The sequence below is a fragment of the Musca vetustissima genome, unplaced genomic scaffold (genome assembly GCF_032173495.1).
Source record: "Musca vetustissima isolate MV318-11 ecotype Yass unplaced genomic scaffold, APGP_CSIRO_Mvet_v1 utg34729, whole genome shotgun sequence".
Lineage (NCBI taxonomy): Eukaryota > Metazoa > Arthropoda > Insecta > Diptera > Muscidae > Musca > Musca vetustissima.
Window position 1 is genome coordinate 30944 of NW_026881222.1, and position 26663 is coordinate 57606.

General features: G+C 32.8%; 1 protein-coding gene across 1 annotated transcript in view; it reads left to right on the forward strand.

Annotated features, from left to right (window-relative positions):
• The window catches only part of LOC133327224 (probable serine/threonine-protein kinase DDB_G0282963), a 39460-nt gene extending 23501 nt beyond the window's left edge, over nt 1-15959 (forward strand). Inside the window, exons 6-11 of the mRNA XM_061535786.1 lie at nt 1967-2536; nt 2602-3624; nt 8690-8820; nt 13276-14043; nt 14129-14269; nt 15863-15959. Of these exons, the coding sequence (XP_061391770.1) occupies nt 1967-2536; nt 2602-3624; nt 8690-8820; nt 13276-14043; nt 14129-14269; nt 15863-15934 (2705 nt within the window). The 3' untranslated portion in view covers nt 15935-15959. The remainder of the gene's footprint in view (nt 1-1966; nt 2537-2601; nt 3625-8689; nt 8821-13275; nt 14044-14128; nt 14270-15862) is intronic.
• Nucleotides 15960-26663: the final 10704 nt, after the last annotated feature.

Consider the following 26663-nt stretch of genomic DNA (forward strand, 5'->3'; position numbering starts at 1 on the left):
GCACTAACGTAATTTTAAATTTTGGGATTCCAGCTCCATCCGCCTCTCCAAATTAAAATTCTACCAAATATAGTACATTTCTTATACATGAGTACACACTTCCAAAACCAACCCCCCCCCATATCGACCATACTTCTCAACCTTAATTCGCATTCCAAATTTCAAGTTTTCCAATTGTACCAAACTAAGTACATTTTAGGACTTTTCGGATATTTACTGTTCGAATAAAAAAAATCCTTTAGTACATCTATCCTACCCTCCAGCAGTGATTATCATTCTAAATTTAAGAGTTTTAGCTCCATCCATTCGCCAAATACCATATTTAGAACTTTTTAGCACTTTTCGTCTTTTAGCTTCAGTCGTTTCGCCTGGGCGTTGATGTCATAGGTCAAGTTTTTGTGTTATGGCGCGATGATGTTTGCGGCTATTACAGGTTATTTTTTGATCATTCAATCAAATCGAATGAAAAATATTTGTGTAGAACATATTCTTCTTCTATTTCGAGTCCATCTGGGCCTTTTTATACCCTCCACCATATTAAATTCGTCAATCTGTTGGCAACAACTCGAAATATTCACCGGATACCCCCTAAAGATTTTTTCATCTCCAAATATTTTACAAAAATTTCGCCTATAAGAAATTCCAATTTTTCCGGTCCCTTATCAGAAAACCTTATATCTACGAAAAAAATAATAAAAAATTGCGGATCCATCTGAAAAAAAATTGCCATTAACATATCATATCATGTTAAACACGTCAATAAAATTTCTTCGTGGGTGACGAAGAATTTTTAGATAATTAACCTTATTTTTACTGGTTTTGATACATAATACATAACGTTGAATGAATTTCCTAATCCTAAAAACTTATAGCACTGTGTTATCTACTTTCTGACTGACGCTAGTTTTGTAAAGAAATGAATGTCTATATTTTTTACGGATTAAAGAATCAGCTTCATGGATGGAATTTCAACCATAGAGCCGTGTTGTTTCTCACAAATTACTCTGAAAGATTGCAGCCGTGCGGGGATTTGTCTGATGCAGATTTAAAGCAATGGTTTGAAAATTCACTTAATTCGTGTTTACAACTTACCACACTATTATATTTAAGATAATTTATCTATAAACTGTGTGTTCACATATTCGCCTAAAAGTATACTTTAATTTTGGGTCATTAATTTTTATACGGAAATTTAAATATAGATTTGTATTTTCTCGTTCTATTGTAATAAATTTAATTAATTAAAATCAATCATTTTTGTTGTGACAGAACGTTCATTATAATACAAAGATTTCTGATTTGTTTGACATTTATGATTGATTTCTTCCCTTCTCTCCTCCTTCACATTTGATTGCCTTTGGCAAGCACAATACTAGTTAGTACTTTTGTTTGCCTTGAAATATTTAACTTGACAATAACTGTGGCGATAACTCTTCTTTTCTTGCTAAAGAATACTTCAAATTGCTGTGGCTGAAATTTTGTACGTATGTATGTCATGGCTAGCAAATGACATTTCCCCCAAAACGAAAACGGATGAAAAATATCCACAAAAGAAAGAAGACAAAAAAACAAATCGAAAGTTAGAGTTTAATTAAGTGTCAAATGCAATACAACGAGGCCGAAGAGAAATGTAGGAAAGAAATTGCTTAAATGATAGATTGTCAATAAGCAATGACCGCAATTCAAGTGTAACGTTTAATAGACCAATGCCGCAGGACTAAGGGAAAGGATTTCAATTTCAATGACATTCTGTCGGTGGTTATTGTGAAATTGAGATTTAACCCGGTGGGAGGTTATTTAAATAAATTAGGACATTTTTGTTACTGGAAACGAATCATATTTGGTTCAAATTAATAACAATTCGAAGGACAAAAATATTAAAATGAGTTCAATGAAGGCGAATAAAAATTCTATTTTTGGAAGAAGTGAAATTTATTCATATATTTCCCCCCACTACCTCTTTCAGGTCTTTCGGGTGAAATGAATGGCGGTGTTTCAACCTCATGTTCCAACTATGCTAAATACTATGCATCCAGTATGCCAGTTCTTGAGGATGGTCTATCATCGGGCCACACATCCGATACCGAAAATAATAACCAAAATAATCTATTGAATCAACAAAATTCCGGTATTCATCATACACCACTGGGTGGTGGCATTTCTATGTTGATGGACATGAAGCGGGTCTCGACCAACAACAGCATTAATAGCATGAATAATACAACAATTTCAACCACAGATGGTATGGGTGGTAGCATCAGTGCCGGTGGCAGTGTTGTCGGCAATGACAAGTGCCGCAATACAACAATGTCACCGAATTTATTACACGATTCGTATATGCGTAAGAATGATAGTCCCATAAATGGTCTAATGATCGATGAGAATATTCGAGACGCGAATTCAACAAATACAACAACAGTGAGAACTAAAAATGAGATACGTGAAAGGGAAATAATTGGACAAAGTCCCAATGGCATAAGCAATAATAAAGTATTCAAGAATATTGATCCGGATCTTGATTCACTTTATTCGATAAGTATGGTCCATGAAAATTTAAAAAAATTTCGATTTTTAATTCTTCTTCTTATTCTTGCATTCCAGGTGTTTTCCATCGCAATGATATGGTGCAAATGACACCACCACCCCCAGCACCGGCTCCACATCGTAAACCAAACGTGCTGTCAGCGGAACCGGATATTTTACAGCCAACACCCTATCGAGATATGCGTTCAGGTTCGAATAACACAATTTCACCTACAAAAGCCAACAACACTACCAACATCACCACCACAACAACATTGAACAATGGCAACAGTAGCAACAATAGCAGCAGTGGTGTTGCTGCAATGCAATCGAACACCTCGCCGACTCAGCAATCAGCTCAAAGCATAAAACGTACCGCACAGTCGCAACAGCAGCAGCCACAGCAACAACCACCACCATTGCCAGAACGTAATGCACCGGCACGTTCACCATCGCCTGTGATGAACTCCCCAGTCTGGTTGACACGTCACCTGGAGGTTAATTCACAAAAAGGTCTCCTCGAATCACCCTCGGCAAATCACTCAAAAAATCTAAGTGCCGATGAAGATGATGTCGATACCGATTTGGAAACCGATCGCCTATTGGGCCATCAACGACTCGATGACCAAGGTTACTATGATGAGAACAAGACATGGGACCGTAAACCATCGAGATCTCTACTCTCGAAAATCTCTCCCAAACAGGTGCCAAGCACCAAAACACGTAACGGTTACAATGCCTTGTTATCCTCGACACCGGAAATCCCACCGCCAGTACCGCCGAAAAATTCCTCCAACAAATTACTGGACATAGGTGGTTCAATGTCGTCACCCGAACACAGTGACAAATCACCCATTAAATCGATTGACATACAGGATTGTGGCCTCACGTTGGGTTCGCCAGGCGGTTCAGAAGGTTCGGGTTGCATGAAAAAAGATCTGGACAATGGTGTTGGTGGTCCGACGAGTGGCAATAGCAGTACAGCGAGTGGCAATATTGTCAATAGTGGAACGGGCAATGCAGGTGGTACCGGCAGCAGTGTCGGCTCCACGGGCAGTACTACCGGAGAGAAAAAAGTTAAAAAGAGTAAGAACAAAGAAGGTAAATTATTGGGTTTATCTTCGTGGCAAACATTCAGTGTTGTCGTTTGAAAAGTCGTAAAACCAATTTTAGTACAAATTTATCAATTATATATATCTTACTATATTCATATATATAGTGTATTTATTGAAACAAAAAATATGTATTTTATTTGTAGTTGTGATAAAAGTTAAAGTTAATGGAAAATGTTGTTTAGAAAATTATGAATTTACACTACTAATTAATTTAATTTGAATGATATACCCCCAGTGAAATACATCCACTTGATTCTACACAGTATTACGGAATGAGTTTCTTTCTTCATCAAAATCTAAAAATATCATTCAATGTTGTTCCGTATAACTTTTATAGAGAGTCATATTATAGGCTATTATATTAGTTTCACTTGGATATTAGTTTCATTTGACTGATCTACGAATTTGTGCGGTGTATATATTGGTCTAAGTTTTGATATAACTGCTTTTTCGGTGTTAATAAAATGTTTACCCAATTTTCTCATGTTACAGAAACCAAATCTGATTCGAATTCGAGTAGCTACCTTCGATCGAAATGACTTTCAATCGTTTTAGTGAAACAGGCTTTATGTTTTCCAACTAGAGTCTGTAATTTAGAACACTATTTTTCGGTCCATGAACAACCTATCTCATAAATAATATCTCTCATTTGCTGCATGAAAGGCATAAGTAAAAAAAAATTGCAGAAAATGCGTTATAAGTTTTCAATTTACTCACACTTTATATGGGACAGAGGAACTTCTGCAGCTTCTCAATTCGAGTGTGTAAGATATATTCATATGAATTTTGTACACAACATGAGGTCTATTATAGCGAACAATCGAAAATCTCGTTTTTATACCCTCCACCATAGTATGGTTTTTCGTTTGTACCTCATCGAAATAATCATTTGTGATCCTCAGCGTAAAATTCTATGACGATATAGCCATGTCCGTCTGTCTGTTGTAATCACTCTGCGTTTAGACGCTATGGGCTTTATCGGTCCACGTATAGGCATAGCTCCCATATAAGGGCACCCCCAAATTTTCGGAATTTTGGGGTTCTTGAGCGCGTTTTTCAACCGAATTCGCTGAAATTTGCTACATTGGGTTCCTGCTGGGTACTTAATGTCTCCACAAAAAATTATAAATATATGTCCACTTCTTCTGGTAGCCCCCATATAACGGTACCTCCTGCTTGACAGTATTTTGGAGGTTTTGATCGCATTTATCAGCCGAATTAGCTGTAATTTAATATTTTAAGTTCTTAATAGGTACCAAATCTCTCCACAAAAAATTACGAATTTAGGTGCATTTTTTCGGATAGCCCCCATATAAAGGTTCCCCAAATTTTCGTTTTTTTGGGGTTCTGGGGCGCGGTTTTCAACCGAATTTGCTGCAAATTGGTATTTTGTAGTCGTGTATGGTAACAAATCTCCTTACCAAAAATTGTTAATAGTCGCCCCTTTTTGGGGTAGTCCCCATATAACCCCCCTATTATACCCTTCACCACAGTGTGGTACAGGGTATTATGTCTTTGTGCATATGTTTGTAACAGGCAAAAATAATCGAGATAGACCCATGTTTCCTTTTGAGAATATGTATAGAATCACTTTTTGAGTCGATTAATGCTTTTCCGTCCGTCCGTCCGTCCGTCCATCCAAGTATTTTTGTGAACAAAGTACAGGTCGCATTTATGATCCGATTTGAATGAAATTGAAATTGGGAAAAATCGGTTCAGATTTAGATATAGCTCGCATATATATTTTCGATTTAATGTAAATGGTGCACCAAAGTCCCTATATATCTTTCGATTTGCACGAAATTTGGCACAGCGTAATGAGTGAAGTATAGAATGATGTGTGTAAAGTTTCATGAAAATCGGTTCAGATTTAGATATAGTCCCATATATATTTTGACCGATTTAATGTAAATGAAAAATTCTATATAGGATTTGCAGAAATTTAACATATCGTATTCAATTTTAATGGTGAAAATCGGTTCAGATTTAGATATAGCTCCCATATATATTTTCGTTCGATTTATGTAAATGGTGCACCAAAGTCCCTATATATCTTTCTTTATGGATTCAATTTCATAAGAATGCGATTAAATATACCCAAAGTGGTGAAGGGTATCATATAGTCGGCCCCACCCGACTTTACTACTTTCCTTACTGCTTTGAGTTATGCCTGTCTTGCAGCAAATGATCGATATCATTGTCCCCATATAAATATCCCAATTGACTCAGGAATTTGGATGCACTTCACAAAGAACTGTGATGTATATGACATTTCCATTAATCTATTTACTAGTTTATATTTTAAAATATTTTTTTAGAATAATCTTGAAACCATTTTTAGGAAGTGTCTCTCATTTGACAGATTGTGTATAAATCAGTATGGAAAAAACTTTAAAGATTAGGCAAATTTGACAGTTCGAGTTTTAATTTTTTGTACATCTACTTAAAATGTTTTCAAATTTGTATGTATATGTTGCTTATACTCAATTCAGCACATCATATTCCCTTCTCTATTCGTCTAATTCAATATCTATTCTTTGGAAGTTTTGATTTTAAGTTTGATTGCTCACATATTTGTGTTTCATGGTTCCAACTTAATGTCGCTAGTTATGCAGTGTCGTTAAGATAACATCGGTTCTTATTCAAGGATTGACAAACATTTAGGGTATAGTAGATTTCGTGCTAATCGAGAACGAATGAAACAAATAACAAGTGAAAAAGCGTTAAGTTCGGCCGGGCCGAAATTTGGATACCCTCCACCATAGTTATACTGACAGATACATGCAATGAAAATATAGGGAACATACCAAAAAGTGGACACATACCGATAATACCGATTTATGTAAACCATTATGTACATTAAATACAAACTTCGGCAATTTTTAATGGGGATTTTTCCTAAAATCTGTATGATCCAAAAAGTGGACTGATATTTATAACGCATTGTAGAGTATGAAATCCTCAAACTACTGTAATTTAGATTACAAAGTTATATGAGGCTATGCCTAAAGAGGGACCAATATTGATTACATAGTGTAGGAAATAGTGAATATTTGGGGATATCATCATATGAGGGCTATGCCTAATTAATGACCGGTATATGCCAATTTTGAACCAAATATTTTAATTGTTTATCTCAAGATCCCTAAAATACCGAATATTGGGGGGTACCCTTATATGGGAGCTACCCGAAAAAATTGACCTATATTTATAATTTTTAGTACAAAGATTTGCTACCCAATAAGAACTCAAAGTACCGAATTACAGTCAATTAGGTCTAAAACTGGAAATTGGGAGGTACCCTTATATGGGGGCTACCAGAAAAAGTGGACCTATATTTATAATTTTTAGAGGGGAAATTTGGTACCCAATAAGAACCCCATGTACCAAATTTCAGCGAATTCGGTTGAAAACCGCGCTCAAGATCCCTAAAAAAATACGGTCAGAACCCCCCAAAAACTGGATATGGGGAGGTACCCTTATATGGGGGCTACCAGAAAAAGTGGACCTATATATATAATTTGTAGTAGGGACATTTGGTACCCAATAAGAACCCAATGTACCAAATTTCAGCGAATTCGGTTGAAAAACGCGCTCAAGAACCTCAAAATACCGAAAATTAGGAGGTAGCGTTATATGGGGGCTACCAGAAAAAGTGGACCTACACTAATAATTTTTGTGGAGGCATTTAGTACCCAATAAGAACCCAATGTACCAAATTTCAGCGAATTCGGTTGAAAAACACGCTTAAGAACTTCAAAATACCGAAAAATGGGAGGTACCCTTATATGGGAGCTATGCCTAAACGTGGACCGATATAGCCCATCATCGAACTTGACCTGCCTGCAGACAAAAGACGACTCTATGCAAAATTTTGGGGCTCTATCTCAATTCGTTTAGACGCTAGAGTGATTACAACAGACAGACGGACAGACGGACATGCTTAGATCGCCTTAGAATTTTACGCTGATCAAGAATATATATAGTTTATAGGGTCGGAAATGATTATTTCGATGCGTTACAAACGGAAAAACAAAACTAATATACCCTCCATACTATGGTGGAGGGTATAAAAACAGATCAATTTCCTCCAATCCGCATGGATGAATGGAAAAATGTTTAGTAGATATATTGCGCAAATTATAAAATCTCGAAACTTACAATTTCCATTAACTTTACTTTATCAATAGCGTTTAAAAGAAGTAAAATCATTTTAGATGTTGTTTCAAATTATAATTTGTAATATTACCAACAAATAGTATTTCGAATTATATATTTGAAATTCATGTTGTATACCTAATATACAATACAATCAAACGCAATTGAACATGGTTGTGATCGAAATCATTGTTACAAATTAATTATTAAAAAAATAATTCCCAGCATATAAAAATCTAATTGCATCCTTCCATGTTCAATTGCATCTAGTAATATATCTATATCAACCAAAAAACAAAAACAAAACTCTAGATAAAAACATGTGAACTAATTTGCAAATAATATGTTGTTTATATTTTTTTCTTTATGAAATATATATTTACTTTTGCATGCATTCCGTTACGTTACGTTTTGCGTTCGAAACCAAACAAAAACAAAAAAATAATCAATCAATCAAATATTTAATCAAAACAATTAAATGTGTGTAATCGCTTAACTCTCCATCTCGATGTCTACGTTCGTTCGTTCGTTCGTTTATACTTTGTAAGCTACAAATTCTTTTTTAAATACAACAACAATAATAACAACAACATTACATTTCATTAGTTAGTCTTTTTTGAGTTTTCTTTTCATTTAGAATTGATTGAAAATTTAACTTCGTAACCACCTTTTTCAGTTGTAGTCACTAGTTCAAGTTGTATTCAGATCCATATCAAAAACAAAAAAGTAAAAAAGCAAAACAATTTTTTATTTGTAGAAATTTGGATTTTAATTTTTTGGTTTTCAATGTCTTTTCACCCCCCAACACACAGACTTACAACCTAAAACCATTACTAATGCATTCCAATTTTTCTTTTACAACCTACCATTTCAAATTGAATTCATGCCAAAAGGCGGTGCAGTGCTTATCGAAGGTGTCCTATTTCGAGCCAAATATTTGGGCTCAACCCAACTGGTGTGTGAAGGTCAACCCACTAAATCCACACGCATGATGCAGGCCGAAGAAGCCGTGTCAAGGATTAAGGTCAGTATTTAACGACATATTTATTATGATTGGAGTGTTGTTCTAATGAAGTTCATTTCATTTGTTGCTTAAGAAATTCTAAATTTCTTTCACCTCCATTCCAAATTTTAATTTTTTTGTAGATAAATTATTATTGGGCTAATAAAAACAATTAAATTAACTGATAAATTATATATACCTTAAATTTAAGTTAATACTAATATTTGGTATTTGGTATATTATATCACACATGCAATCACATTCAATTGAAGCTGTATAAAAATAAATTTCAAACCCCCGTTCCTTAGTGGATCAACACGTCTTAAAACCTTAAAACAGAGGGCCAGATATCCAACATATTATTTTGAACAGCATTCTCTGACGGATAACATTCATATTACAATACTTCCCAAATTCCGGTATTTTTAGGCAGGTTTTTCAACCGAAGTGACTGTAATTTGGTATTTTGAATTAACATTGGGTCGAACATTTTCTTACCAATAATTATCGATGTGACCAAATTTATGATTATGATAGCTATATAACGGCACCCCCATTATTTGGTATTTTGGATATTACGGACACATTAGGTATAAAGCTTTTACTTGCTTCCTCATGTGCGAGAATAAAACCAGTAAGGAAAGTAGTAAAGTCGGACGGGGCCGACTATATGTTACCCTACACCACTATGGGTATATTAAACAGGACTAATAACATGAAATTGGATGAAATAATATATGTGATATTTATCTAAATGAACATGTCATTCGATTGTTACAATGGGACAAAAGTATGTAAATCGACTTCAATCAAATATCAATAGGTCTGTATTCTAAAAAAGGCAACTAAGTAATTCTATGCTCAATTTTGTACGTTGTGCAAAATTTGATGTCAATCTGACAAACATGAGGAGTCTGATGTCCAATTTACTTAAAATCGGGCGAAAATATATATGGAAGTTATATCGTAATATAAACCGATTTCAGCGAAACTTGTCACACGTTATGTAATACTAATTTCAGTACGTTTTGTTCCTATCAGCCATATATTGGATCCTTGGTGAGTCAATTACTTAAAATCAATCCATAATATAACGTAGCTATATCTAAATCTCAACAGATTTTCACGAAACTTGGCACACATCAGTCTGGACTAAATTCAGTACGCTATGCCAAATTTCGTGCAAATCGAAGGATATATAGGGACTTTGGTGCACCATTTACATGAAATCGGACGAAACTATATATGGAAGCTATATCTAAATCTGGACCGATTTTCTCGAAACTTGGCGCTCAATTCAGTACGTTATGCCAAATTTCGTGCAAATCGAAAGATATATAGGGACTTTGGTGCGCCATTTACATGAAATCGGCCGATACTATATATGGGAGCTATATCTAAAGCTGGACCGATTTTTTCTAAACTTGGCAAACATCACTCTAGGCTCAATTCAGTACGTTATGCCAAATTTGGTCCAAATCGAAAGATATATAGGGACTTTGGTGCACCATTTACATGAAATCGGACAAAACTATTTATGGGAGCTATATCTAAATCTGGACCGATTTTTCCCAATTTCAATAGGGTTCGTCCTTGGGCCAAATGAATGAGCTATGCCAAATTTCATCCAATTCGAATAATAAATGCGGCCTGTACATTGTTTACAATTTAACATGGACAGACGGACGGACATGCGTAAATCGACTTAGAAATTGATTCCATGCATATTCAGAAAAGGAACCATGGGTCTATCTCGATTCCTTTTGCCTGTTACAAACATATGCACAAAGACATAATACCTTGTACCACAGTGTGGTGAAGCGTATAAATATGTTATGGGTACCAAATTAGGGCTTTAGGCAAATGACCAATCAATTTCCCGTTTCCGAATATTCAGTCAAAATTGAAAGTGTACGTCGGGATATAAACAAAAAGGCGTGGCAATATTTCCCATTTTCGAAACATTTTAAAATATTCGGATTAAGATATCTCGAAACTTGTGCTTTATTGGTATATGATGTTTGGAAATGTTAATGATACAAAGGAGAAGAATATCTTTGTCTAATACGTTAACCCTCATCCGATTCTATGAAGGGGTCTTTTCAGTTCCCCTTTCCTGAAATGATTGAAACCCCATTTAAAACGGAGATATAGCAGGTCAGAATATTCTACAAAAATCTTAAAAATATGAAAATTCATTATAGGGTTAAAACCGATCTTATTACAAATTTGTACCAATTTTTCCCACTACATGTCGATTTAGATTGGTGGTATAAAAGACAAAAATATTCTTCATCAAATTTTAGTGTAAGTCACTGAAAATAAGAAATCGGTATATTTAACATATATATCGAATATATAGACGACAAGTTCAAAATTTACAATAAAATTGATAATATTGACTTCAGTAAGTGGTAATTAAACACCTTGCAGAATTGTGTCAAAATCTTCAATAAGACTGCATCTTATGAGTATTTCGTCAACGACAATACTATTCTACATCGAATTTCACTATTAGTTACAAAAGAAAAGTTTTTTGTAAACTCGATATTTATTTGTAAAAAATTATCTCTTCTTTGGTTGTATACAGCATCTATTTTGATCAAATTTCGAACATTTTCCATGTAATTGGAAACAATAATTCATTGACCGCCCTATGTTGCTCAAGCGGAACAGTCGACACATGACCATATTTAAACAGTACCTTCTGGCGACGAATCTAAATTGATTTTTTATATATGGGTGCCAAGTCAGAGCTGTATCACGGATTAACCGTAAATTCCCGAATTAAGAATTGACCGCTCTACGTTGCTTAGCGGAACAATTGCCATTCAGAATTGACCGACCTACATTGCTTAAGCGGCGACAAAACTCGTAGATCTCGCATTTTTTTCTTGGGTACCAAGTCAGGGATAGGTCATTCGTCGTACTCATCATTTATTTTAATTTGGCCAGTAAGATGTGTGGTTTCTTCCATTGGGATAATTCTGAATTTCTTCCATATGCATTTCAAAAAATATATTTTAAAAATAGAATTCAAAATTCGTAAAAATTAATCTACCTGTCATATTCAAATATTCTACAAATATGAAATTCCATAATGTCCAATTACAGGCACTTCTGTGAAAAATCCAGCCAAAATCTTCAAAATACCGAAAATAATGAAGAAACGTAGGTAGCATTGTGACAATGTTAAAACTGAACCTATATCGAAAAATTGCCGCAAACATGTTTTTACCCTCCATGAACCATTAAATGCCACATTACAGCCACTTCGGTGAGAAATTGCGTTTATGATCTTCAAAATACCGAAAAAGGGGCGGGACCTTTATAAGGTCCCTATTGGCCTATATTGAACATTTTCTGTAAAGTTTGTCGCCATTCAGAAACCCTACTTGCTAAATTACATCCTCTTCGATGAGCATTCAAAATAAAATTTGCTGGACCTATATTCAAATTTTTTTGCAAAGATTTTTATCATCCTCAAATTTGGCTAAAACCTACAAAATTTGTCAAATATACTTATGGAGGAGTATTTCAAGTATTTCGAGGAGTTGCAAACAGAAGAACAAATTTAATATACACTTTACCTTTGGGGAAAAAGGGGTATTACATGGAGTTACCACAAAACATAGACCAATAATTTTTGATATGAAGATTTGCATGCAATAAGAACCCAATAAAATATTAAATTAAAGACAACTTGGTTGATAAAAAATCCTCAAACCGAAAATAGGAACCTATACCTGGTATAGGCTACCAAATTTTCAGTTCTGTATCTCATTGCCTTCAGAAGACAGCGCGATTACAACAGACGGGCGGACATCGCTAGATTGTCTCAGAATATATTCATAGGGTCGTATATGGAATGACAAAATTAATATCTATACCACCTATAATATTTAATTGTTTTCTAAATCTCCTTGATTATCCTGTATTTATCTTTAGCAGATATTTTCATAGAAACTTTTTTGTTACCCAACATAATATCAGTTGTAAATAAATTATTCCATAATCTATGTTTGTAACCAGCCCTAAGAGCCCTTCGACGTTTTATTTTAAATTTCTTTAAAAGTTTTGTTTTTCTAATCCTTATAACGAATTTAAAACGAACATCTCTCTTTAATCCTTTCTTTTTGGTGAATGATAAATATTGAAAAACTTGGAACATAAATCTATGTGGCCCGTTAACTCTTGATATATATACGACCTCAAAACACACAAATATAGGCTCTGGTAAGTAAAAACTTCAATCGGAAATAACAAAGCCCATTTTCATCATCTGTACATCACAAATGTATTTCAATATTTCTAAATGGTGATGGTGAAAATGGGTGCAAACTTTCTTGTATGCATATCGTTTTAATTTTTTATTTCAAATCACTTTGCATACGCTTTTAAAATATATTTTTAGTTCATACAAATTAAATTAAAAATATTTAATTTTATCTATAATCAATTATCTCCCTCTTTTAGGCACCCGATGGCGATGTCCAACCCAGCACTGAGGTGGATCTATTCATATCCACCGAAAAAATTATGGTCTTAAATACCGACCTCAAAGAGATCATGATGGATCATGCACTGCGCACAATTTCCTATATAGCCGATATTGGAGATTTAGTCGTATTAATGGCCCGCCGCAGATTTGTGCCTCAGGACATCGATGATGCCCCCAAACCGAATCGAACACCCAAAATGATTTGTCACGTTTTCGAAAGTGACGAAGCCCAATTTATAGCCCAATCGATTGGGCAAGCCTTCCAGGTGGCCTACATGGAGTTCCTTAAAGCGAATGGAATTGAAGATCATCGTTTTGTTAAGGAAATGGACTACCAGGAGGTGTTGAATAGTCAAGAAATTTTCGGCGATGAATTGGAAATTTTCGCCAAAAAAGAATTGCAAAAAGAGGTGGTGGTGCCCAAGGCGAAAGGCGAGATACTGGGTGTGGTTATTGTCGAATCGGGTTGGGGTTCAATGCTGCCGACCGTTGTTATAGCAAATCTAATGTCCTCGGGTGCAGCGGCACGTTGCGGCCAATTGAATATCGGCGATCAGCTGATTGCCATCAATGGTTTGAGTTTGGTCGGTTTGCCGTTGTCCACGTGTCAGACTTATATCAAAAATACCAAAAATCAGACTGTAGTCAAATTCACCGTGGTGCCATGTCCCCCCGTGGTGGAGGTGAAAATCAAGAGACCCGAAACTAAATATCAACTTGGTTTCAGTGTACAAAATGGTGTGGTATGTATCGGAGAGAGAGGGGAGAAGTTGCTTGGCATTTATAAAATATTTGGAACTGTAATGTGATTTTTGTTTTGTTTTACAGATTTGTAGTTTACTAAGAGGCGGCATAGCTGAGAGAGGTGGCGTCAGAGTTGGCCATCGTATTATTGAAATAAATAACCAAAGTGTAGTGGCTGTACCTCACGAGAAAATTGTAAATCTATTGGCCACTTCGGTTGGTGAGGTAAGTAATGTTTTAAAAAAATACATATAAATTGTGTTGCATGGTGATGTTTGAAATAAAAACTTTCTATCCATACATCATGCCTTCATTAGACTTTTACAAAAAAAAAAAAAAAAAAAAATACCCTGTACCACAGTGTGGTGAAGGGTATAAATAGCGGAATATTTTTTTAATAAAAAAATAATAAAAACCAGTAAGGAAAATAGTAAAATCGGACGGGGCCGACTATATGATACCCTTCACCACTATGGGTATATTAAACAGGACTATAACATAAAATTGGATGAAAAAAAATGTGATATTTATCTAAATGTGAATCTACCTAGATCTATCCATAAAGTATGCCAATCGACTTCAAACAAATAAAAATAGGTCATCCGTTGGGCTATGTCTGCACTTCTAGAAAACGGAACTACGTAATTCTATGCTCAATTTTGTAAGTTGTGCAAAATTTGATGTCAATCTGACTAACATGAGGAGTTTGATGCCCAATTTACTTGAAAAATAAATAAATATAAATAAAATATATAATATATAATTCAAATATTGAGCGATTTCAAACAAACTTGTCACAGGTTAGGTTATACTAATTTCAGAACGTTTTGTTCCTATTGGTTCCTTAGTACGTCAATTACTTAAAATCAATCTATAATAAAAGGGCTCAATTAAGTACTATGCAAATCGAAGGATATATAGGGACTTTGGTGCACACATTTACATGAAATCGGACGAAACTATATATGGGAGCTATATCTAAATCTTGACCTATTTTCACGAAACTTGGCAGACATCATTCTAGACTCAATTCAGTACGTTATGCCAAAATTCGTGCAAATCGAAAGATATTTAGCGACTTTGGTGGACCATTTACATCAAATCGGACGAAACTATATATGGGAGCTATATCTAAATCTGGACCGATTTTCTCGAAACTTGGCAGACATCACTCTAGGCTTAATTCAGTACGTTATGCCAAATTTCGTGCAAATCAAAAGATATATAGGGACTTTGGGGCACCATTTACATGAAATCGGACGAAACTATATATGGGAGCTATGTCTAAATCTGGACCGATTTTCACGAAACTTGGCAGACATCATTCGAGACCTAAATGATTAGGCTGTACCAAATTTCGTGCAAATCGAAAGATATATAGGGACAGTTTACATTAAATCGGTTAAATATATATATATATATATATATATATGGGAGCTATATCTAAATCTTAACCGATTTTTCCCAATTTCAATAGGGTTCGTCCTTGGGCCGAATAAGTAACCTATGCCAAATTTCATCCAATTCGGATCATAAATGCGACCTGTACTTTGTTTACAATTTAACATGGGACAGACAGACGGACGGACATGCATAAATCGACTTAGAAAGTGATTCTATGCATATTCTCAAAAGGAACCATGTGTCTATCTCGTTTCCTTTTGCCTGTTACAAACATATGCACTAAGACATAATACCCTGTACCACAGTGTGGTGAAGGGTATAAAAAATAAAAATGTTTTTAGTAAAAAAAATAAAAATGTTCTTTTTTATTATTCATAACTAATTTTTGAATTTTCTTTTCTCATTCATTTCCAGATTCTAATGAAAACAATGCCTACATCAATGTTCCGCCTGTTAACCGGTCAGGAGAATCCAATTTATATATAAATAAGAAAATATATTATTAGAAATATAACAAAATGAAATAATTAAATTTAAGGTAAACATATTAAAAAATAAATATATAACCACAAATCAACAAAAGAAAAATCGAAAATACAAAAAAAAATTTAAACCAAATAAATGCGTAAAACACAAAAAAATGTATCTCGAATCTATAACTAGTCTAACAAAGAAAAAAATTAATAAATATAATTTATATTTTATTAACATGAAACTATAGTAACTGTCCTTAACAAAAAAAGAAAAAAACTATCTATAATTTGCTAAAACAAAAAAAACTCTTTTTCTTTAGAATGCATATAAAAAATTAATAAAAATATTTAAAATAAATAAAAAAAATTAAAACAAAAAAAATAATAATTGTAAATCTAAAACCAAAAAAAAAAATGAAATTATATATGATTTATTTATTATTATATATACAAGAGAAATTATAAATATATAAAAATAATTATATACTATATATACCGTAACAAAAATTAGAAAAAAAAAACAAAAATAATAAACTGTTAACTATATTAAAAACAAATTGATTAAAATCAATAGCAGATTGGAAATTGAAAACAAACAGAAACCCAAAAATAACATCTAGTATTATATTTAAAAAAATTAAATTGCAAATACCTAAATTAAGCATAACATGTATTTTTGCGAACAAAGCTCTCTACTCTACTGTCTCTATCTATTTATCTTTGTATTGTCCTTTATTTATAAACCAAAAACCAAATCATATATCCTTGTGTTGAAAATCAACCAACCACCCAACTAAAATACAAAATAAATAAAACACTATATTTATTCCAAATTATATTAAAGAGTATTTACAAAAAATTATATACAGGAAGGTCCCAATGTGTATGGGGAAATTAAAAAAAAACAACGCACTTAAACATCTGATCTGATTCGAGTTCTCCAACTTTGTAAAACTTCTTTACAATTGTGCCGTGCTATGATCGGTTCACCATTCGGATTCGACTATAAGAATGAACTACCATTCTCATTTATCACAAATGGAATTGGTTAAAAATATTTTATTTCAACTGTCGCCAGAATAATACGTTGGAAAAATGCTAAAACAAAATAATAACAATCAGATGTGTGTTCCCCTTTAAACATAAGGACACATTTGCTAATGTCAGCAAGTTTATCCGAATTTTGCAAACCTAAAATTGAAATTTAGAAAAAAGAAATTCCCTTTTGTGTTATAATTGTTGGTGGAGACTTCTCATACGCAGAATTAAATTGAAATTTAGAAAAAAGAGGATAGTCTTTCAAATCTCTTTTTGCATTATAATCTTTGGCGGAGTAAGATAAGTTGGCCAGAATTCTGAAACCTGTCGAATTACCTTATTCTTTTCCAGTGACTTATATGAGGACATTATTCCTACAAGTCTGAATTTTGTTTTGGCTGTAGCAATTGCAGAACCGCCCTGACACCTGATCGCTCATGGCAAATATACTTGACACAATAAAGCCTTTAATATGAACATGCTTGAGAGAATCAGTCGGTGTTTCCGACAGATATTACTCTCAGTCTATGGCATATGTATGTAGTATGCATCAAATCGGGGACTCACTCTAATATATTTTTCTAAATTTTTATTTATTTGAATTTTGCGATGATAATTTGAATGAGTTTTAAGTCAATTTTTTCTTCTCGATTTTAATTTTTCAAGATTTTCAATGGGCTGGTAAATCAATACAAATGCTTGTTAAAGTTTGTAACTTTGCACATATATATTTGAAGATTTAAAAAAGAAGAAAAATAATTTACAAACAATTTTTGTTATTGTTTTGTTGTTGTTTTTTTTTTTTAATTAAAGAAAAGTCCTTATTTTTGATGGCGGGCATGATAACTCCTCACTGGAACATCGGAATCCGAAAATTCCAACGGTGTTAGAAAGAGTACATGTCTAGCTCTCGTATGAACTAGGATTATTGTCTTCGCTCTAAAATTAACAAAATGGTGGAACTTTGAAAAAATATTTTTGGAAAATCGCCGATTTTTTACCAAAAACCAGGTTAAAAAATAAGGAAGAGCATCACCGATTGGCTTTATCCTAGTTCATACGAGAGCTATACACTCCCAGAGAAACGTTGCAAAATTTGAAACCGATTGGATTATTAGTTTTTGAGTTATCGTGCCCGCTATTAGCAAAAAAAATGTTTATGTATTCTAAAAAGTTAAAACGGTGTTAAGTTCGTACCGGCCGAAGTTTTTATACCCTCTACCAAGAGGACGACATTCAAAATATGTAAAATTAATGTGGGCTCCTAGGAGAAAACTAATGTTGTGATAGGATATTCAAAGTCCTATCACAACATTAGTTTTCTCCTACAAACCGTGAGATCAATATTGATCATTTTGGGTTGTGAACTCGTTTTTAATTGAAAAATGTGTTCAAAATCCTTAAAATACAGAATATCAGGTTAGAACTTGAGTCAGTATTAATAACTTTTGGTATTTGCATGTGCTATACATTGATTACCCAAAATACTAAATTACAGCCAGTTCGGTAGAAAAACGTGTCACAAATCTCCATAATATCGAATATTGGGGGTACCGTTATATGGGGGCTACCCTGATACTTGGGTCAATATTAATAATTTTTGGTACGGTCATCTGATATACAATGAGAACCCAAAATACAAAATGATAGCCAATTCGGTTGAAAAACTTTTCCAAAATCCCCAAAATACCGAATATTGGGGATATCGTTACATGGGAGTTACACCAAAACGTGGACAGATATATCCTATTTACAATACCAAACTTTCTAGAAGCAGTAACAATGTCTCTCAAAATTTGAGAGCTCTGTCTTAAATATTGCGATCTCTATCGTGGTTTCAATATACGGACTCATAAATCCACATGGAATTTATTCAAGAATATATATATATATATATATATACTTTATTGGGTTTCCGGTGAATATTTCGAACAATATGAAGTAGACCGTGAACATGATACCAAAACTTAAATTGCAAACACCAATAATTAAATCGCAATTTCCAAAAACACCTTCTCAGTAATGGTGGCCGTTAGGCCCCATCTTTCGATACATTCTATGTTTGTAATATTTTGTGCAAATTGAATTTCTTTTTCTTCGCATAATATTAAAAAGTAATTTTTCCAAAACTATAATGTCAGGAGGAGTGTACCGATAGTCACCTTCTTCGAACGTGATTTATGTTTGGAAGAAATATTGAATACATAGATCTTCAGTTTTAACACTTGAAAATGCGTGCACGCTGGTATGAAATAACAATCAGATTATTATCTAATTTTTATTGAGTAAATCAGAAAATCCTGAAGCAAATATGGCGGCGCCTAATTATACTTTGACCGAGTAGATAAGTGATATCGTTGTTTTAGTTAAAGTCAATCACGGTCAGAATATAAGAAACTGATTCCGCAATGGGTTTAGAACTTGATATTAATTACCTACATTCAAGTTGGACCCATATGATGTCATAGACAGAGTAGTGAAGAAATTATTATTGTAACTAAAAGCCAGATAAAATGTATTTTTTCAAGTACTGCTAAAGGACAAATGCGAGTTGAAATGTGGATTATAGCTGAAGCCGTTTGAAAAACTTCAATCTAAGCTAATCTTCTATTCTGCTGATCGTGATCCTAAACTTTCACCACTTATATCCGTCCTCATAAATAACTACTCTACAAGAGTGTTTCTACTGATATATCGTTTTGTTTCAAATTATACAAATTTACTATTACTTTTTTCAAAACGATAATAATTTTAATTCCCCCATATACACTTTGGGATCATCCTGTATCAAACGAAAAAAGTACATGCCTAGACGTCCATAAATAGAGCTAAAAACAAAAAAACTATATAACAAAAAACACCCCTCCCTCGAACAACAACTATCGAATTGATTGACTCTGCTTTAGTAACAAATTTAAAATGAAATAACAATTTATTATTATTACGTATTATTAGGTAGTTCCGATTCTATATATTCCACGCATATATAAAACACAGAACCAAAACCATAAAAAGAGATCCCTAAACAATGGAAATTTACTTTGTATTGAATATAATTCTCAATCTCACACACACATACACACAAAAAGAAATAACTAAACTTGTATTCAACTTAAAACCTAAACTAAACAACAACAAGAATAATATCAAAAGAAATCCAACCAAATAAACACTCGCTTGATTATATATATATACATACATATATTATTATAAATAAATAAATAATTGAATAAAATAAATAAACAAACATATTTAACAACAATAACAAAAACTCATTTAGTTTATTTTCTTTGTTTCCGTTTAGTCCCATTTGATGGTCTAAATTCCTTCAACAACAAACAACTATACATATATAACTAACTATATATATCTATTAATTTAGCATTTATACTAAATCTATATATGTATATTTACAACAAACATTTACAAAACAACAACACAAAGCTAATCCGCCACAATTTTGAAAACCAAAAACGAACAAACCCCAACCAATAATAATGACCTTTTGCGAATGGAAATTTTTAGCGTCCTTTACAACAAACAAGAAATACATACAACAACAAAAATCTGAAAGCTTAGCTTAGTTATTTAGTTACAAAATTATTAAACGATCAAAAGAATAAAAGTTATATTATTAGTATATCCCTAACCCGTGTAACCCGTTTAGCTTAAGATTTTCTACATGAACTTCTCGTTAATATTCACAACAAATTTAAGAAATAGCTATCTATCACCATACTTATACATACATTTCATTTAAAACTAATCATGGAAATTTGTCGTTTCTAATCATATTTTGATGATTTGTAGAACAAAAAGAATAATCTTTTTTCATTTAATAAATTTTGAAAATTTCAAATTCGATTCGGTTTCTGGCCTAGTTAGCATTACATCATTTTAGGAAGAAAATTGTCATAATTTTTATCATAATTTACACAAATAATAAAATCTCCTCTCTAAATTCTGTAATCGTTTTTATAACACACAGACGTTGTTCGTTCGTTACTTTACCTTGATGAAAATTTTTTGCAGTCAGAGTTCGGAAATAAAATTCAAATTTGTCATATCCATTTCGAAAAAAAACATTGTTCTAGGTCCAGGATAACTTACCAAGATCCATTTGTTTTCAATATTTTAATATATTTGCGTCTTGAATACAGTTTATAGGTATGGTGCATTATAAACTATATTTAGGGGCTATTATATATATTTTGACCCAAAAATTAGTATTTATCATGAAATGGTTTTATTGTTTATCAAAGCATTCTCCAAGATGTCCATGCGCTCAAACAATTTATCGTAGAACTTTTTCCACTCCGTTTGATACGCCTCCAAAACATGGGTTTCGAACGTTCAAAAGATCATTCAAAAGATAAGGCGTAACAATTCCACAATTTGACGACGATTAAAAAAGCCATTGACTTGAGCCGATGTGTGAGGGCTCGCATTGTCATTGTGTACAATGAATTGTCTACTATTGTTCGTTTTTCGATATATATAGCATTTCCAGATTAAATGAAACCTTTTACAAATTAAATGAAACCTTTTACAAATTAAACGAAACCTTTACCAAATTAAATGAAACCTTTTGCAAATTGAACGAAACCTTTTCCAATTGGAATGAAACCTTTTGCAAATGGAATGAAACTTTTTACAAATGGAATGAAACCTTTTACAATTGGAATGAAACAATTTTTAAATTAAATGAAACCTTTATTTTTGTCCAAGGAAATATAATATTATTTCCACAATTTGTGAAAATTGAATCAAATAATATCTATACTAATAAGAGAGTAAAGTGATTGACTGACTGACTTAACGATTCATCAACGCTCAGACGAAACGGCTGAAGCTAGAACCTTGAAATTTTATGTGAGACTCACTCTTGGTGCAAAGCTGACAGATAAGGCTGGGTTTTGGGAAATTCGTACTAGAACGGTACGAAAAGTATTAAAAATTACTAAATGTGGTATCTTTTGTATTTGACGAACCGGTAGTTATGTAGCAAAGGATTTTTGAAAATTCGAACTATAAGTATCAGAAAAGTACTAAAATGTACTACATTTGGTACAATTTCGTAGCATGTGAATGGAAAGAGCTAAAAACTTAAAATTTGGAATGCGAATTAGGGTTGAGAAGTGGATATAAGGTTTTGTACACGCCCTTTACTCATGTGTACGAAAAGTACAAGTAGTGGTACTATATTTGGTACCAATTTGATTTGGGTGAACCGATAGAGCTGGAATCCTGAAAATTTAAAGTAAAATTACCGTTGGAGTGTAGGACTGGGATATGTACGTAGTTTTGGAAATTTTTTTACTTATGTGAACGAAAAGTACTAAATCGTACTATAATTGTTACAATTTAAATTTGGGTGAACCGATAGAGCTTGAACAATGAAATTTGGAGTTAGGATCGTTGTTGGGGTGTAGGATTGGTGTATGTAGAAAATTTTGGAAATTCGTACTAATGTGTACTATATGGTACCAAATTTGGATTTGGGTGAACCGATAGAGCTGGAATCTTGACATTTAGGGTTAGGATCATTGTTGGGAGGGTTGAAATGAAATTTGGAGTTAGGATCGTTGTTGAGGTGTAGGATTGGGATATATAGGAAGTTTTGAATATTAGTACTAATGTGTACATAATGGTACCAAATGTGGATTTGGGTGAACCGATAGAGATGGAATGCTGAAATTTCGAAAGAAGGTTAGAAGGTTGGTGCGTAGCATCGGGGTATGAATGTAGTTTTAGAAATTCATACTTATGGGTACTAAATTTGGTACAATTTAAATTTTGGGAGAACTGATGGAGCTGGGATACTGAAATTTGATGTTGGGATCATTGTTGGGGTGTAGGATTGGGCTATGCTAAAAGTATTGGAAATTCGTACTAATGTGTACTAAATGGTAACAAATTTGGATTTGGGTAAACCGATAGAGCTGGAATCTTGAAATTTTGTGTTAGGATCACTGTTGGGGTGTTGGATTGGGGTTTGTAGAAAGTATTGAAAATTCGTACTAATGTGTACAAAATGGTACCAAATGTGGATTTAGATGAACCGATAGAGCTGGAATCTGGATATTTGGAGGTAGGATCACTGTAGCGGTGTTGGGTTTGGGAGTGTAGGAAGTTTTGGAAATGTCTACTATGCTAGGTAACAAATATAGTTGTGGTGATTGAATTTTTGTATTTAACATAAATATACTTTAAATCATCGAAATTTTTTTAACATCCTTACTACATAGAACCAAAAATAACTATACAAACTGGGATAGTTCTTAATGTTTTAAAAATATAGGCCAAAACTAGGAGCGCTGTTACCTTATCATAAAAAATTTATAAAATCAAATATGAATTTCGTATTTAGAACTTGATTGTTACTTTCAAAATTTCATAAATTAATAATATGTTCCCAGTTTTGGCCAGTATTTTTAAAATGTCAAGAACTTTCCCAGTTTGTATAACTATATTTAGTTTTATGTAGTACAGATATTAAATAAAATCACGCCGAATTAGAGAATATTTATCTTAATTACAAAAAAATCAATCACAAGTACAGAACCATACAACTATATTTGTTAATAGTATTTGATTAAATGTTCAAATATTGATTTAAAATTACTGGAAATATTATATTTCTTTAGACAAAAATAAAGGTTTTATTTAATTTGGAAAATGTTTCATTTCAATTGTAAAAAGTTTTCGAACTTGAACTAACTTTGGAAGAAATATTACGATGGGCAAAGTTTGGATGTAATCGATTACTGCCTTCGAGAGTTATAGTGCGCACCAGCCGGCCGGTAATAATTTGATAATTTGAAAGTAATTTTAAGTGAGTTATTTATACTCTTTCGAGTCGAGCTTAATGATCGAAGTTTTGCAATGAAAAGGAAAGCCAGGAGAAGAACCTACGTACCCACCATTATGCGATGCGTTTCGCCGTTGGCTTTACAAAGATTGTATGTTGATAACTTGTATTTATTCCGCCCTGATGCATATGCAACGCGTTTCGCCGTTGGTTAAGCGGCTCATCAGGCATATTGGGCTATGTGGCTTTACAAAGATTGTATGTTGATAACTTGTATTTATTCCGCCCTGATGGGAAACTTGCATATGCGAATCAAATTTGAATATGTCAAGATTCGACATTTGTCTTCATTCTAGAAACAGTCCTTTTCATTGGAAAAATGTTAGAATATGTTAGGTCTTTAGTGAAGCTTTTAGATGAAATCGGATGAATATATATATATGCTTGCGATTTCTACAAAACTTAACAAACTATATTCTAGACACAAATCAATACGATGTACAATACTTCGTGCAAATCAATCAAACTCAGGCTTTTTGGTGCACCATTTACATAAAATAAATGGGAGCTAACTTTCAACCAAACTTAGCACACTTCATTCTAAAACAAACATATGAGCTTTGGTTCAACATTTACATAAAATCGAACGAAAATATGTGTGGGAACTACATTTAAACTGATTTTGACAAATTGTGCCGAAATGTGTTCAGGCTCAATTTAGTACGCTGCGCAAAAATTTCGTCTCAATCGGTCAAACATTGGGACTTTGGTGCACTATTATTTAATTGGACGAAACTATATATCTGAACCGACTTTCATAAATTTTCCTAGGTTTAATACTTGGGCTAATAAATGAGCTGTACTCAATATCAACCTATTCGGATCAGAGATGCGGCACGTAATTTGTTTACCATAATACATGAGCAGACAGCGGGACTGACGCTTATGCGTTTCAGAAAGTGATTCAATACATATCCTCAAAAATAAATATTGGTCTATGTGGATTTCTTTTGCATGTTACAAACATATGCACAAACACATAATACCCTGTACCACAGAATGGTGAAGGGTATACAAAATTGTGTGGATTTGGATTGAAATTTGTTCACAATGAAATTTGAAATTTCAGTTAAGTTCTTAATATATTTGCACTTTATATTAATAATATAAAGTGGATCGAGAATCCCCCTTATTCCTGTCGTTGCACACATTCTGGTACATTCCCCACAAAATAACAACATTTTGGAAAAAACATATGCTATCCGTTTAAAAAATGAATAGAGCTATGAACGTAATTTCGCAACCAGGATCATCTGAAATAAAAAAAAATCAGAAAATATATTAAATACCAATACCCACATATTAGCATAAATCTCCCACGAAGTCATTCTAATTGGATCATAAATGGGTAAATATGAGTGTCTCTTGCTACTTTTGACATGTTACAAGAAAATGCCACAGTTCAAGATTTAATCACGCCTACGGGCTTAAAAAATAAAAAAAAAATAAAATCTAATATTAATTTATGATTGTTTGGGTAATCTGTTTTGCCCTTATTAAAAATTCCATAAATTTAAAACAAATCCCAAATAGGTCAAGTTTATTTAAAGGTCAGCATAGACAGAAAGTGAAAAATATGAACTGGAAATTACTAGGTCAGTTTGGCCGTGCTTGTTTATTATAATCATATTAGCTTCGAAACCTTTTTAGATGGAAGATATCTGCATCCGGCAAAATTAATAACGGAAACGATCGTTCCTAAAATCTATTGGAATGTTAATAAATAAAAGTATATATAAATCCTAAAATTCGGGTATTTTTATGTTTCTAGACATGTTACAAATGAAACTGAATGCAATTTAGGATTTCGGATATTATCAAATTTATTACATCGTTGTCTCGAAAGATGAAAAAATCCTTCCAAGAGATTTTAAATATCCGCAGCTCCACTGTAAGGATCCCAAACGATTTTCTGTATATTAAATTACCGCAATATGAATGTGGAGGTTTTAAAAATGTCTGCACTGCCTATCATTCCGACATTTTTATTTTTTTACCTGTTTACAAATATCAATTTTCTACAGTTATTCTATTAAACTTAGTTCAGCGTCCATATTTTTCTGTTTTCTATAATAAAAAGACAACATACACACAAATTACTTTTCGACATTAAAACTTCAACCACATTCTAAAACATATATATAAATTAATAATAAATCGTCTGTATTATAAAAAATGTCAATGTTGTTTAACATTTAATAATTATCAACAAATAAAAATATTAAAAAAATAATAATAACCAAAAAATAAACTATTTTTTAAAAGCTTTTTCTATATATTATTTATTGAATTGAAAAACAAATTTATAAACTGAAAATTAATTGTTATTTAATATAAAAAAAATTAGCAGGACTTGAAATGTGTAAAATATATATTAATAAATTACGATTATATATACATAGATGCTAATAAAAAAAACTTTTTCATTACTGTTGCGTTGACATATTATAGAACATCATCTTCTGCCTTGTAAACCATTGCACAGCATTTCATTACTAACAAATGGCATTTAATATCGATGAATATTATAGTTCATGCTCATTTCACACCCTTTTCAACTAATTTATTCACAAACTGCACCCTAAGATAGAGATTAAACCAAGATGGTAAATGAATTTGCTTGTCCAACATTAGTTATTGGAGCGAAGATGGAAATGTTGAAATAAATTTTGAAATATAGAGGCTATTATCGAATCACTTCTTTCTCTTCGACTAAGACACCTACAAAATGGTTATTGAACGCTTCAATCACATATTCTCACGACGATGTTCGGAAATAAAAATAATTCATTGAGTCCCACGTCCGGTGTGACTTACAAAATCCACGTTTTGG